We start from the raw sequence: 15,828 nt of genomic DNA, 5'->3' as shown, positions 1-15,828 counted from the left end.
GAAATTCTGGTGTATCAGAAATTGCAGAGAACAGAAAACACGGAGAAAGAAATAGAAAATTAAATAAAAATTGTTTTCTGAGAAACTCTGTATTGTCTGTTAAGCCAGTATAATAAGTCCTGATAATAGTGAATGCTTGTTTATAGAAGAAAATTTATAATTTAGTAAGAAAAGGACATTGAGGCAATTTAATTAAACTATAATTTTAATAATCATTTTAGCCGAAATTCTGGTGTATCAGAAATTGCAGAGAACAGAAAACACGGAGAAAGAAATAGAAAATTAAATAAAAATTGTTTTCTGAGAAACTCTGTATTGTCTGTTAAGCCAGTATAATAAGTCCTGATAATAGTGAATGCTTGTTTATAGAAGAAAATTTATAATTTAGTAAGAAAAGGACATTGAGGCAATTTAATTAAACTATAATTTTAATAATCATTTTAGCCGAAATTCTGGTGTATCAGAAATTGCAGAGAACAGAAAACACGGAGAAAGAAATAGAAAATTAAATAAAAATTGTTTTCTGAGAAACTCTGTATTGTCTGTTAAGCCAGTATAATAAGTCCTGAAAATAGTGAATGCTTGTTTATAGAAGAAAATTTATAATTTAGTAAGAAAAGGACATTGAGGCAATTTAATTAAACTGGAAAACAATTGTATAAAATGTTTGAAATATTCATTAAATGGGAAATAATCTAATTCAAAGGAATTTTACATTAGCATTTGCTTAAGCAATGCAATATGATATGCATACATTATTATAACATAATGGCATAAAAAAATTGAATGTGTTATAACTTAAACATAAAAGAAATTTATAATAAACTAGACAACACAACAATACAAAGTGATTAGAAAATTCTATCATCATATTAGATTATTTACTATTCAAACTTATTTATAGTGTTAATAAGAAGCACAGATTTAAGTTTCAAATGTAGAAAGTAAAAGGAAATTCTAACAGATAACGTACTCATTTTGAATAAGTTTTATCTAAATGTAACTATTGGGTTGTTCGAAAAGTAATTTCGTTTTTCTCTGTTTAATTGTTTACATTTTTGTTTCGTTTCATTGAGAATTTCGGAATATGGTCGAATGGATGCGATGATGCTTCTTTTTACATTTGCACTTCGCTCCCAATTATTGTCTAACTCACAAAGTTCATCCGTCAAACTTTTTATAGTTGAAAGGATACGTTAACCTGACGAAGAGCTATGGACGAGCGGAGACACTGATTGGTTGACCACCAGTCACCATAGCGCATGTATAAGGTCAGTTTGAGTGGGAAAATTGAAGGTGGCTAAGGAGAGATAGATATTGTCTGGCTAATAAAAAAGTATTGTCTGGCCAACGAGAAGCAGATTTGTCTCACTAAGGATAGTTTGTGATCGCCGGAAGTGCTACTGTGTCGTAAGGTGTTCTCCTGAATGAATTGATACGGGATACATTCATTGGCGCTATGGATTCGGATGCCATTTATTGGATAATTAAGTTTGATAACTTGACTCGTGGGTACCTAAACATTTAGTGTTTTAATATTAATTTAATGGAAATGTATACATACCCAATAATATTAAACAGAAAAACTAAATATATTCAATAAAAATCTTTGTTTTAATGAATGTACAATGTCACGGCTCGGTAAATACGTCAACACTGAAATGAAAATCAGTCTGGCATAGGGAAAATTGGGGAATTACACCGCAAAATGGTAAATTGCGTAGCGGCGTTATTGTGAATCTGTGTAAATTGAGCCGGCGTAAACCGAGGGCTACCTGTATATTAGTATATCCCATGTAATTAGTATATTGCTATTAACCAACTTTGCATTGAATTTTCATCGATGTTAAGCCTAACAAATTTTTTTTTTAAATAATAATCATCACTATCATATCGTTAGAAATTATTTTTAAATTATTGTATTGCTCACAAAACAAACAACCACTCATAATTAGGAAATTAAGTCTTGTTTAAATACTGGCCTCCCTTTAATGGTTGAGCCGTGTTGTCAGCTAAAATACGCAAAAATTTAACAAAAATAATATTAAAGTAGTCAAGACATACCCAAATATTGTAGTGCCACATCACTAGCGGACATTTGAAATTTACCAACTAGAACGGTCGGTTAACCGATGTGATGGTTAATCGGGGGTCAGATAATCGATGCTCTACTGTATTTATAAAACTATCATTTGTTAGATTCCTAACTGTAAATTAATAATTAATAGAATTAGCATCAGAAAAACTGAATTTATTATTATCAACATGCCAGAAAACAATACTAATCTGAATACAATTAATCTCAAATACTTCCTTCATTATCAGCAAGTATTTATAAAAAATATATATTTGTTATCTTGAAACAAATATATATATATATATTTTTAAAAAACATGTATAAACTGGAAAACAATTATAAATTTTCTTCTATAAACAAGCATTCACTATTATCAGGACTTATTATACTGGCTTAACAGACAATACAGAGTTTCTCAGAAAACAATTTTTATTTAATTTTCTATTTCTTTCTCCATGTTTTCTGTTCTCTGCAATTTCTGATACACCAGAAAAAAAAAAAAAAAATTAAATAAAAATTATTTTCTGAGAAACTCTGTATTGTCTGTTAAGCCAGTATAATAAGTCCTGATAATAGTGAATGCTTGTTTATAGAAGAAAATTTATAATTTAGTAAGAAAAGGACATTGAGGCAATTTAATTAAACTATAATTTTAATAATCATTTTAGCCGAAATTCTGGTGTATCAGAAATTGCAGAGAACAGAAAACACGGAGAAAGAAATAGAAAATTAAATAAAAATTGTTTTCTGAGAAACTCTGTATTGTCTGTTAAGCCAGTATAATAAGTCCTGAAAATAGTGAATGCTTGTTTATAGAAGAAAATTTATAATTTAGTAAGAAAAGGACATTGAGGCAATTTAATTAAACTATAATTTTAATAATCATGACTAGTTGTGTGTTTTCAGCACAGAGCCAGTGGATGCAAGGGTGACCTGAAGGGCAACAAGCACTAAGTACACAATGTCCTGTACACAGGCTCAGTTAGACCACTGTAGTTGTATGTTTACAGTCTTCCATCCGCAGCAATAACATGATGTCAATGGATGGAAGGGTAGCTACCAAAGTGAAGGGCAGTCAAGCACTTCCTACTGCTATAGACATTTTAGTTCGAATTTCCGGCTATAGGTTCCTTATATCAAAACATTCAAAATTTCATCCTCTACAATCTCCAAATTTTTAAGACGTTATTCTGATACACCCTATATATATACATGTAAAGCCAATGAGAATTTGACGAAGATTGACCAAAATGGTAAGAACAGAGAGAGACAAATATGGTCAATCTNAAAAAAACAATATTTTTATAATAAATAAATATTTTATTGAATTATATATCGACCATTTTGGTCAAATACCTGTTGTCATCGTTTCTGGTAGTAGCATGATTTCACATTCATAAAAGTTTTGATCGTTGCTTACAAAAAACTGATCCAAGTGATTATTGAATTATATATCAACCATTTTGGCCAAATACCTGTTGTCATCGTTTCTGGTAGTAGCATGATTTCACATTCATAAAAGTTTTGATCTTTGCTTACAAAAAACCGATCCAAGTGATTTTTGACATTCTCATTTCAAGTAAATGTCTTACAGTTAAAAAAAATTTGTATAGACCGGAACAAGTAATAATCTGAGTGTGCTCGATCTGGTGAATATGGTTGGTGTGATAGCTTGTGTGAAATTTGACATTATCGTGGTAAAACACTACACCTGTTTTGTTGATCAATTCTGGCCACCTTTTCTGTTTGATGATATTATTCAATTTGTTTACTCGATGGCAGTACACTTTCGAATCAATTGTTAAATTGTCTGGTAAAAGCTTCTAAAAAAATTTCCTTAAAATCCCACCAAAGAGAGCATCTCTCTTTAAGAACAGGTGGAACCCATATATCAAGCTTTGAAACAAAACCAATTTGTTTCAAGTAATCATAAACAGTTCAATTTGACAAATTTAATCTCTTAGTAATTTCACATGTTGTTATTCGGCAGTTTGCTTCAATCAATACCTTTATTTTGTTTTCATTGGCTTCAACTGGCCATCCAGAACATGGTGCATCTTCAATATTGAAATTGCCAGAACAAAATTTTGTAAACCAGTTTTGGCACTGTCGTTCTGTCAATATATCTTCTCTGTACACATCACACAAATTTTTTTCTTGCTTGAACAGCATTCTTACCTTTTCGGTAATAAAAGAGCAAAGTATGCCGAAAATGCTGCTTTCAATCTTCCATATTTGATGGGACACAAAAAATAAACAATTGCACAAAATCAAACAAAATTTTTTACAAATAAGCCTTAAAATGCTAGCTGTCAAAATATATAATGATAATACAGTTTAGAATGAAAATGGTGGAAAAAATACGACTAATCCATCTAGTGGTAAAAAAAAACGAAATTACTTTCCGAACAACCCAATAATTACAGAGATAGAATTATTAAATAACAGCACTACATTATGAATTGAAAGGAACAATCTGTTATTTTCTGGAAACCAAAATATTTATTTGGAAATGCTTTTGTTCATTTATATGACCAACTCCAGCTAACCACGAATTCAAAAACTGGCATAGAATCTTTATTTTGTCATTTCTGACATACAAATTACTATTTTGGTTGTTTAAAAAATAGTAGATTAATTCAATCATATTAAGAAAACAAAAAATATTTAATGTCTTAACTAATTTGTAATTTAAATTACCTTCAGCAGTAAGAAAACAATTGAGATGAACTTGACAATGTTTGTTAGACTGAGATTCCACTAGTGTAAAAACACTCATCATAATTATTTTTAATCATGTAATGACGATATTTTATGCCAGAGTAGGGCCTACCTAATACAAGTGTAAAGTGAGTCAAGCAGTGTTCAACGTTTGATCTAAATACTTCCATAAAATGATACCATCAACCAATCAGAAGTCAGTAAACATCATTGCGACATCATGCAAAAATTGTGAACGACAAGCTTTCATGCATGTTTGCTCTATTCTGTTGCTCTCTCTCTCACACCATTTAGTGCTTGTGAAGTGTTTTTTGACTAGTTTTAACATTAGTTATAAACAACCAAGCTATTATATTTTGTTTCCATCAATTTACATGCAAAAATTGTTTTTCTTTGACACTTGGTGTCAGCAGAGCCGGCCCTACCATAGGGCAAATGGAGCAGCCGCTCCAGGCGTTAAGTCCTAGGGGGTATCTCAGTGGTAAAGAAAATTAAAAGGAAAAAATATTTTTTTCACTTTTCAATATTTTAATTGCAAGCGTATGGCCAGTATGTGAATGGCCTTATCTGTTGAGACGCATGTGGGTCGAGTGTGTGGGTGGGGTTCCACCCCTGGGCACCATAATAGGATCTCGCTCCATCCTAAAACTTGCCTTGGGCTGGCACTGGGTGGCAGCACCGTTGCTGTAAAATCTTTGCTACTGGAGCCACACCTCCACCACAAACTGAACACAAACACAAATAGGTCATGTGATTAAAAATAATTACAGTGAGAATTTTTAAGCTTGAGTCTAAACCTTATATTATATAAAATTATAGAAAAGTTATTAATTAGTACTTTTGTGTTGTATTATTACAATTTTTTGTAATAATACAACATAAATTGATAGTATTAAATGAAACACAATATTTGAAATTCAAAATGAATTTTTTAAAGTAAATTATGTATATTAATTACGTAGTATTACTTTATGATTCTTATTATTAAAAAAAAATCCTCTCTCTGCCTAAATTTATAATTAATGAGCAATTATTTATTGTGACATGGTCACAATGCTGGGCTACAATTTTTAATAGATTTAATTTAAAATATATGCTCTCCACCTCAAATTAGTAATGGCTTGCCCCTGTATATCATACTTTTCTGGTTAGCAACAGAGTCGTGCTGGTCACACATCTAACTCCTTTCAGGAAAAATTTTTGAATCGAAATAACATAACTTCTGGTGAAAGCCAGAAGTTCATATATAGTTAATCGGGCCTCCTGTCCCTATGCTTTCCATATCTGGTCTTATTTTTCATCTACCTAACTCCATTCTTGAGATTAAGGAAAGACAGACAGATGACAATGGGAATTTATAGGTCTACAATTTTTTCAAATTTCAGCCCAAAAACTTTTGTACATTTTCCATCTTGTAGAGTCTTTAACCAAATCCATTATTAGTTTGGTCAGACCCACAATATAATGACAAAATAGTAAGGAACAGAACCTGATATATCTAAGATAGATGAAAATTTCTAAAGAATCAGACCTAAACCTAGATCCAGGTCTCTGAGTACAAACATGCATTCTAGCTAGGATAGATGTCTATTACTTCTATCAATTTTTAGATTAACTTACAACTGTTAAGTTTATATCACCTTCTTGATGTTAATGAAAAAAAATTTAAAAATAATAAGAACCAAATTTAATTTATCTTATTATTTTAAAAAGTAAAAATTATTCTATTTAAAACAGAAGCAACTATTGTACTATTGCAAAAACAGAGATAAAACTGCTTTCAGACTACTGATGACAATGGCCACAGATCCTAAACAATAATGGTGTATACATTAGACTTAGCATTATTCCATGGATTTTCACACTTTTAGACCAGATTTATCTGTTTTAAACATGGATATGCAGAGTAAAATGTTAATTCTTTGACACTGATGAACCAAGGAGCTTTCTGCAGCTTTCTTCAACAAATGAGAATGAGATTACACACATTCCTCCATCTTGTTCTACGAGATTGTGAGAAGTTCATGTTTATTGGCCAATACCATTACAAAAATGATAAATGTTGAATCTGCTAACTCTCAAACAATGAACAACTATAATTAAAATATAACAATAATGACTAGCATGAACATTTTACAAAGACAAATGATGAAAATATCTTTTTTTGTTGTTGTCATTGGCAATGTGAATGCAGCCTAACTCTGTAGTATATGACTCAATTGAAGTTCAACCCTACATACAATTGTGAGAGCTTGGACTGGATGGAAATTTTATTTAACAACAACAATATATATTTTATTAAGTAAATAATGCTTAAATTTCTCATATTATATAAAGATATATTTTTCCCAACACTTAATAAAAAATGGAAGAATGTGATTGTATCTTCTCCATATTCACTTTCTTTCAAAAGGTGACACATCTTCCAAATGTGTGTGTCACCCAGGAATTTTGGACCGAAATTCATCTATTAGTCAAAAAACTTAACATTGCCTAAAAAGGGCATCAAAATCAAGGGGAAGGACCCCCAAAATAAAAAAAAAAAATAGAATCAATGACAACAACGAGAGTTCACTAATCCACCTCCTCAAGAAAGGATATTCCAGCCGTGCTCCTCCCACTGTTGCTGTTCCCCAGACTGTAGCTGTTTACACCAGACATTTGAATTTCTTCACCCAGGAGCCCTACTCGACCTGACCCGACAAACTTGAACTTCTCTACCCAGATGCAACTGATCCAAGACCGTCCAACATTATAGCAGCAGACTAAACTGAACTAAAATAATAAAGAGCGAAGAGTACATCCAACATCCACAATTAAGCATGCTAGTAGTAGCATCAGTCAACTGATTGGAATCCTGAATTGTGTATTAAAAACGACATTTTTTACAGTTAAATTTTAAGGTAAACAATGAAGGCAGGTTGCCATTTCAAAATTACAAAACTTGTTTTTGTTAACTGTTTGCACCATCTATTGAGTACAAGTCAGATGAAATAAAGAATGGGGTGCTGACGTCATTGATGGTGTTAGATCTATATGAACCAAACCAGTTTTACTGCTTATTTCTGCATTATTTCAATTATTCGGCTAATCTGAACAGGGCTCAGTCCCAATTAGTTCAGACTAGTGGGACTCCACTGTATACTAAATAATGCAATGTAAGCTTTAGCAATTGTTTATTGCTATAGAAGCAAGAACAGAAATGCTTATCCTCTGTATACATATCTAAATGTAAATAAATAAATGGGTATTATTTTTTTGTAATTCAAGTTGTAGTGTGCACTTCTTTCAGAAGTGCTGTCTCTTGGACATCCTCCATTCTGAATCAGACTGCTTACGTACGCTACTGCTCACGAAACAATAAAACGCTTACATTGAGCAACAACGGTGTCAGTCCTGATGTAGGCATCACTGATCCAGTGCCTTTGGTCACACAATTATTGCTGACAACTGTATGTAATTTAATTATTTTAAGATTTTCTGCTTATATTTATCAAGTGAGAATAAACTATTTTACAAAAAATTTAAAAAAATCTCACTTACCTGGAGGTAGTGGTTGCTGAGGTGAGTAATATGCTGGTTGTTGCATTGGAGGTTGTTGGCCATACCAGGGTTGATGAGTGGGTTGAGGATATGCCATTAACTGATCAGGAAAACCAATACCAGGTCGAATGGCATGGGTTGGCTATCAGAAAACTCATTATTAATAATTTAAAATAATACTATTCTTAATAATCAAAAAATAATATAGTTTTAATTCAGTTACATCTATTTTTCAAAATTAAAATTTGTGTAGTTTTTATACTTTTATTGTTGAATATGTATATATATAATAAGAAGACAGATTATTACAGGAATGTTTTGTTTTCATTTGAATTTTTGGAGATTTTTGAATGATTTTAATTTTAAAATATTAATATTTCACAAAAATAAATATTAGAAAAAAGTATATTTTTAGGAATAGATGAAAAGAACATTTAATAATTTATTTATATTAGGGATATTTAATGTAGGACATAAAATATTTCGCAAATTCAAGCTATAGATATTGTGAGAAGAATCATCATTCAATATAGAAGCAAATTGTTCCTTTTTTGAACTGACATTTTTTGATGCAGATTTCAATGTATTAATGAAATATATTTGCTGTTGTCCATTTACATTTACTTTGTACTTGGAATAATTTTGCAATTGCATTCTGAGTTAATTGTTGTGTGGTGGCATGAAGTCAATCAACAGCAATTGATACAGCAGAGATTACAGTGTGTGCCTGACCTGGTCTCAGTTTATCCTGATATCCTGAATTGACTTATGGCCTTCTCTGTAACTCTTGCAACAATTATTCACTGCTGTTTGTCCTAAACAATGTTTACCATAAGTGTACTTCATTCATCTATAGATGTCAATGCTCCTATTCCATTCATCCACTAAAAACCGAACTACTACCCATTGTTCGATTCTGGATGTTTCCATCATAGCTAACTTAACAATTACCAATTACTGGAGATAAAATCTATTCCTGCCAATACTTAATGCAGCCTTTGCTTTGCCTATGTTGAGCTTATCTGCCCGTAAAGTGGCCCATCAATCGCTACTTTGCATGATGAAATATGATACGTGTCCACTTTTCATTTGGGCAACTCTTATATTTATCATAACAAATTACTTATTTTACAAATAAACAAACCTGTCCATTTGGCATTTTTGCCTGTCTTCTTCTTCTTTGAGTTTTTGGTTTCTTTGCACCACCACGAGGAGATTGTTCACTTGGAGTCTCACGTCCTCTTTTAATTTCTTCTACCTAATAAAAAACATTAATTAATTCTGCAATTATTTGATTGAGAGAATTTACAACTAAAACTAATATATAAACATATTTGATTTTTACCAAACAAACTGGTGGAAGCTGTTTTTCAGGGCATGGATCAAGATCCTCAGGAGGTAATGGAGGTGGATCAAGATAATAACTGCTGGATTTTTTAAGAGAATGAGTATGCCATAGCAATAATCTATGACCTTCTTCTTGCCTTAAAGGCTTTCTTTCTAAGCGAACTGCACCAAACCAAGCCCACGACAATGGTGCTGGATTTTTGTGGCCTTCTAATAAATCCCATGGACTTACTTTTTGAGTTTCAGCAACTTGTAAACCCTACATTAATTGAAATTAGAAATTAATATATTATAGTTTGTTATCCTGTTTTTAGTTTTAAAAAATTTTACTAAACTGCAATTGAATGAATTTTGAAACATGAAAATTAGATCATGAATTAGTTTTTAATATAATCATGCAATAAAAATTATTTTTTATTTTAATACATTGACACTTGTTAACCAGTTTTCATTTGCTATTTTTACATTAATTCTTTTAAAATAGAAAATAGCATTCTCAAATTAAAATCTCATATTAACTAATAATCAAATGATAGAAACAGATTAAGTGTCAGGATGCAACCTGGTTAATTAATTATACATATAACACAATTGAAACTAAAGATAGATGGTTATGTCACCATCTTGTATTAAATTTAATAATTAGAAATAAATTAATTTATCTGGGCTTGTATTAATTTAAATTAATAGAAAATATTAGTTTTGTTTAAAAAACAGGCTTTATATATGTGAACATCAATTAACTGATTTAATACAAAGTACCAGCACATTTAAGTTATATAAATGACATAATTTTGTCCATCACAGACAGATCTAAACAATATCAGTGAGTCAGCATGAATGAGAAACAGGAACATCCCAACCATACTAAAAACGTTAAATTTTGGAATGTGAATTAGATTTGAATCCAGATTTCTACAATGACAGGCTGACATCTTATTCTGTTTCTAACCACAAAGCTGATTTAATATGCAAACAAATTTATTTTGAATTATGTGCATAGTAAATTTGTTTTTATTTTTCTATATTCTGCTTATCAAGAATGCAAAATTAAAGATTTTCATCCTCATTGAATTCATGAATTATGATAATTTTTTACAATGCTGATTATATTGTTAAAAATCAATTTTAGTATAATCAAGAAATAAAATTATATACAAAAGAAATTCATAAATCCAGCACTGATAAGATCAGAGTACTGCCAGATTATGTAATGTTTTTGTATTTTCACAAAATTTGAAAAGTCATATGTGATCTGAATGATACAGACACAGACCGTACATTTTGTTCCAGTAAAGCTGTTTGACCAGACAAGGTGCTGTTACAACATAAGTAATTTTTCTTGATAACATTGCTGTCAGTCCCACACTTGAACTCCTGACAGAGCAATGTGAAGCCTACCATTTCCCCTAAATTTTGGCTGTTGTCACATATATATATATATATACTTATCCTTGAATTATTATTAACATTATCTTGTATAATTTTAATTACATTATTTCAAACTAATAATGTATTCTCTTTAAATAATAAGTTGGAAATTTTATTGTATTTTAAACTATATATGAGGTCTGTTAAAATAATAACTGAACTTTTCGAATTGGGCAAAAATGGAGTGTCTTAGTGTCATGAATTTGACAACACTATGCTTGTGATAACTTATAGAGTAAGCTGCTTTTTTTGGATTGTTAATATCTCGTTTTGTTCCCGCATTATTGTTTTCTGAGAGAAAGGTGTTTCAGTGTTTGTGGTGATTTTTGCAATGTGTGATTTACGGGGTGCAACTTGAATTTTGCGTGAAATTGGGAAAATGTTTACAGAAACATTTCAACTTTTGAATCAAGCTTAAGAAAGTGCTGCTCTAGGTCGTATGCAATGTTATAAATGGTTTACCTGATTCAAAAGTGGTTAATTAGTTGAAGATGATCTTCCACCTCAATTGATGACACTCACATTCAGAAAATCAGAGTTGTGCACTTTAAATTTTTGCCTCAAGGTCAAACAGTCAATTGTCAGTACTACGCAGATGTTTTAAAACAGTCGCATGAAAAAATTTGCAAGAAGAGACCAGAGTTTAGCAAGACAACTCATGATTCCTTCACCATGACAATGCACCTGCTCACTCAACATTGTCAATTTGCTAGTTTTGTGCCAAAAATCAAAATGATTGTCCTCCCAGCCTCCCTACTCACCAGACCTGGCTCCTTGCAATTTTTTCTTGTTTCCAAAATTAAAAGCAGTACTGAAAGTACACTATTTTGACACAATTGATGACATTAAAACAAATTCATTACAAGCATTGAAGGACAATCCAAAACAAGCTTACCAGGAATGCTTTGCAAAGTGAAAACACCACTGGGATAAGTGTGTGAATAGAGGAGGGAGTACTTTGAAGGGGACAAGGACCAATAATCTGTAACTTGAAAAATAAAAATTAAAAAAATAAAGTTCAGTTATTTTTTGAACTGACCTCTATATATTTGATATATATATTTTTTTGTTCTGTCTGGTTGTTCATCAAACTGTTAGCTATCAGACAAGATGCCCTTTGCACCCACCCCTTCTAGATGTGCGAATGGAACAATGGGATTGTTTATGTTATCAAGCAACATTGTAAAGGAATTTTACCTATTTTTTCAATTTTAGGGACTCTCCATTCTAAATTTTTAGCAATACCAATTAAAAATAATTAAAAGTAACAAATTAGAATAAAAAATTATCAATCAATTATTATTAATCTCATAACATTTGGAGGAAAAGACAAAGGGAATGACTGTCATTTCCCCCTTTTTCAATAGTGTTAGGTGACAGTTACTACTTTATTCATATCACATGGACACAAACAATTCATATTGGACAAGAGAGAAGGAGGACTAAAATAACCAATCAAGCTTCTCTCTCATGACCTGAACTTCCTCTGGAATAAAATCATGATTGTTCAAAAAAAAAAAAAAAAAAGAAACAATGAAAAACACTGAGAAAAAGAGAGGAAGAAAGGAGAGAAGAGTAAACACAACATCCAGAAAGAGAGTCAACTCCTAGAAAAGAGAGCCAACTCAACAATAGAGAGCTGCACCAGATGAGTGTATCAAATCTGGAGGAAATAAAACAATGAAAAGAGAGAGATAAGGAAGGAAAAGAATAAGGTGCAAAAAGAAGAAAAAGAACCAAAAAGAAGACAGGTCTTTGAAGAGAAGATAACTTTTTTCCTGGTAAGGTGTGAGTTATGATCAAGGTGTGAGAAGTTCAGATATCCCATTAAGTATCCCAGATTTAATAGTATAGAAATAGGCTAACTTCTGAGGATAGATTTGTCTTTCCAGATTCTGGCATAATGTCATAGACAGTAATATCAATTTTAAGCTTAATTTTAGTGTTATGTTTAGTTTTTGTATTAAATTTTTCTTTTTATTTTTAAGTTGGTTTAATTGATTTTGCATTCATCCTCCTGAGAGGATCATTCCTAGACTTTGAGTAACTCTTACCTTATATATCTTGGTCTTTTATAGAGTTTAAATCAGAGGTGTGTCCAATAATACACACCTGGTAGCAGGATCCCTAACTAAAACTTTTGAATCTCAATTTTGACAGCCCAAGCTCCACAGCAATGTGAACAGCTGCACTCTAATCTTTGCCTAGATTTCTGCTCAGGGTCTCTACACATTCCATACACAATTTGTGTGTATGAAATGAGTAGAGACCATGCCCAAACAAATTCCAATTCACAGAATATTATCATGCCAATTACTGTTAGAAAATTCCAGATTATTAGGTGCTGAATTAACACACTTCTACTAAACATGTTAAATGATTTATTAACTTCAAGTTAAAAAATTTGATGTAGAAAATTCTTTAAATTAAATGAAATTAACTTTAAAAATTTTAATTGGTGAAGCTATATTCAGTTTACTAAGTATATATTCTAACTCCATGGTGCGCAAACTTTTTTCGACTGCGACCCCTTTTGTAGAGAGAAAATTTTTGGCGACCCCTAGAGATAAATGTTCACAAATACGATGTATATTTCGCGCATTTCTTTCGTTTCATCGAATAAAAACATCATCATATCTGACTCATATTAATTTTATTTATAATTTTAAGAAAATACTTTTTGTATAACATAAAAATCAGTAAATTTCCCTTTAATGAGATGTATGTGGCTGCAAGTTTCTAATTATCTCATTGATGCTTGGATGTATGTTGCTAATTGCAATTCGCATATCATCTTCAAGGTTTAAACGCGAGCGGTATTTAGTTTTTATTGAAACTAGTTTGCTAAATCCAGTTTTCACATAAATACGTTGATGCAAATTGTATTAAAACCCTGATGGCATTCTTGCATAAAACGGGATATTGCTTTTCCACGGATAGCCAAAATTTTTGGCAAGGCTGAGTCTTAAATTGATTTTGAAGAGTATAATCACTAATTAAATCTATCAATTGCTCTTTCTCACTAATTTGAAGAGTTGAACTGCATATAGATCACGAATCCAACCAAGATCATTTTCAGGGAAATCCTTGAATCTTCTGCATGAAATTGCAATTAAACAGTGAGTGACGGCGCTTCACTCTTTATATGTACACTGTATGGTATGCAGCATGCAGGCATAAGGCATTTCATAAATATTTGGCGACCCCCAAAAAACTTCTGGCGACCCCCACAGGGGTCGCGACCCCTAGTTTGCGCACCACTGTTCTAACTGACCAATTCTGTGTTATCAGGAAAAATTATATAATCACTTAATAAACATTTAAACATGGTGTGAAGTAAAAACGAAAAAAATAGAATTGTTTTAGATTATGATTCTAATATTAAAAGTATGCATGAGATTTTGGTTTTATTTACTGAGATGAATATTTTCGATCGATACTTTCTGTGAAGGTGCATTGACAGTGCTGTGAGAAGACTTCTAACTTTTACATAGATGATTTTGCATACCTTGTGCAGCATTGGTATAAGTATGTGGCTGCAGGTGGAACTAAGTAATTTGACACAGGACATTTCAAACTTCCAAGTGACACGTAAATTTGTGTGTATGTGTAGTAATAAAAATGTTATGGCCATGAAGGCATATGCCAGTGCAGATTATGTTAAAATTTAATTTTTTTTAGCTCCAGCAATTTTTTGTTATATTCTGGTATGAGTTTTACATTCCTGTGGATCATCCATATGAATAACTTTAATTGTCTATGACAAACTGCTTAAATCTCAATAAAATTAAAACATGAATTGCTCACCAGCAGGATGATATCTTATTAACTAGCCAACAAAAGGGTGTCCCATTAACAGTGCTGGATGTAAATTGCAGTATGGATAAGGAAGATACGGAGTTTCAACAGAACAGTACCACCATCACATTGCCTGAGAAACAGGTCATCTCATGCAATACAACCAGAACTAGTCACCAAAGTTATGCAATTTGACACTGTGCAACTTTTTTTCTGTTGGGGATTGTCAAACCTTGTGTCTATGCCAACAGTCTACAAACAATTTCCGACCTCCAATTCCCTTAAGATGGAGATTTGACATGTTATTAACAGAATTGGGCTGGAATTATGAAGCAGTGTCATAAACAATTTTTTGAAGAGAGTGCATGTGTGCTGCCAGAGTCATGGAAAACATTTGGCAGACTGATTGCCACACATAAAAATGACTTACCACTGAAATGGATTATGTTATTTTATATTAAAATAAAAATATCCGCAGTTGTTCAACAATGTTTTATTCCACAATTAAATCTGGCACTGCCATTGGGTCACCCTTTATATTCTAATAAAGTATGTAAATGAATAAAAATTACTCAACTTTTTCAAATCCAAAAACTACATTTATTTTAACAGCATTAACAATTAAGATTGTATTTTTGTTTCATTGGCATTCAATAATAATAATAATAATAAAAATCACACACTCATACACTAAGGACATACAAATGGAGTTTGGCCTAGACAAATGCAAAAAACTTCACATAGAAAAAGGAATCCTGAAGAAAGAAGATTTTGCACTTGGAAATGGAGACGTTATTGAATCCATGGAAGAGGGCGAGTTCTACAAGTACTTAGGATTCCAACAGGCCAAACTAACAGAACATACACAAATAAAGCAACGATTAATTAAAGAATACCAAAGTAGGTTAAAC

At 31.5% G+C, this 15,828-nt stretch overlaps 1 protein-coding gene across 1 annotated transcript in view; it reads right to left on the bottom strand.

Annotated features, from left to right (window-relative positions):
• LOC111623468 (mediator of RNA polymerase II transcription subunit 12-like protein) overlaps positions 1–15,828 on the bottom strand; it is a 186,218-nt gene that overhangs the window by 26,256 nt on the left and 144,134 nt on the right. The window contains exons 34-37 of the mRNA XM_023366052.1: positions 10,019–10,022; positions 9,687–9,947; positions 9,486–9,599; positions 8,342–8,483 (exon numbers count right to left, since the gene is read on the bottom strand). Of these exons, the coding sequence (XP_023221820.1) occupies positions 8,342–8,483; positions 9,486–9,599; positions 9,687–9,947; positions 10,019–10,022 (521 nt within the window). The remainder of the gene's footprint in view (positions 1–8,341; positions 8,484–9,485; positions 9,600–9,686; positions 9,948–10,018; positions 10,023–15,828) is intronic.

The sequence above is a fragment of the Centruroides sculpturatus genome, unplaced genomic scaffold, assembly GCF_000671375.1.
Source record: "Centruroides sculpturatus isolate CEXI.00-Female unplaced genomic scaffold, Cexi_2.0 scaffold115, whole genome shotgun sequence".
Taxonomy (NCBI): domain Eukaryota; kingdom Metazoa; phylum Arthropoda; class Arachnida; order Scorpiones; family Buthidae; genus Centruroides; species Centruroides sculpturatus.
This window is presented reverse-complemented; position numbering and strand designations above follow the sequence as displayed.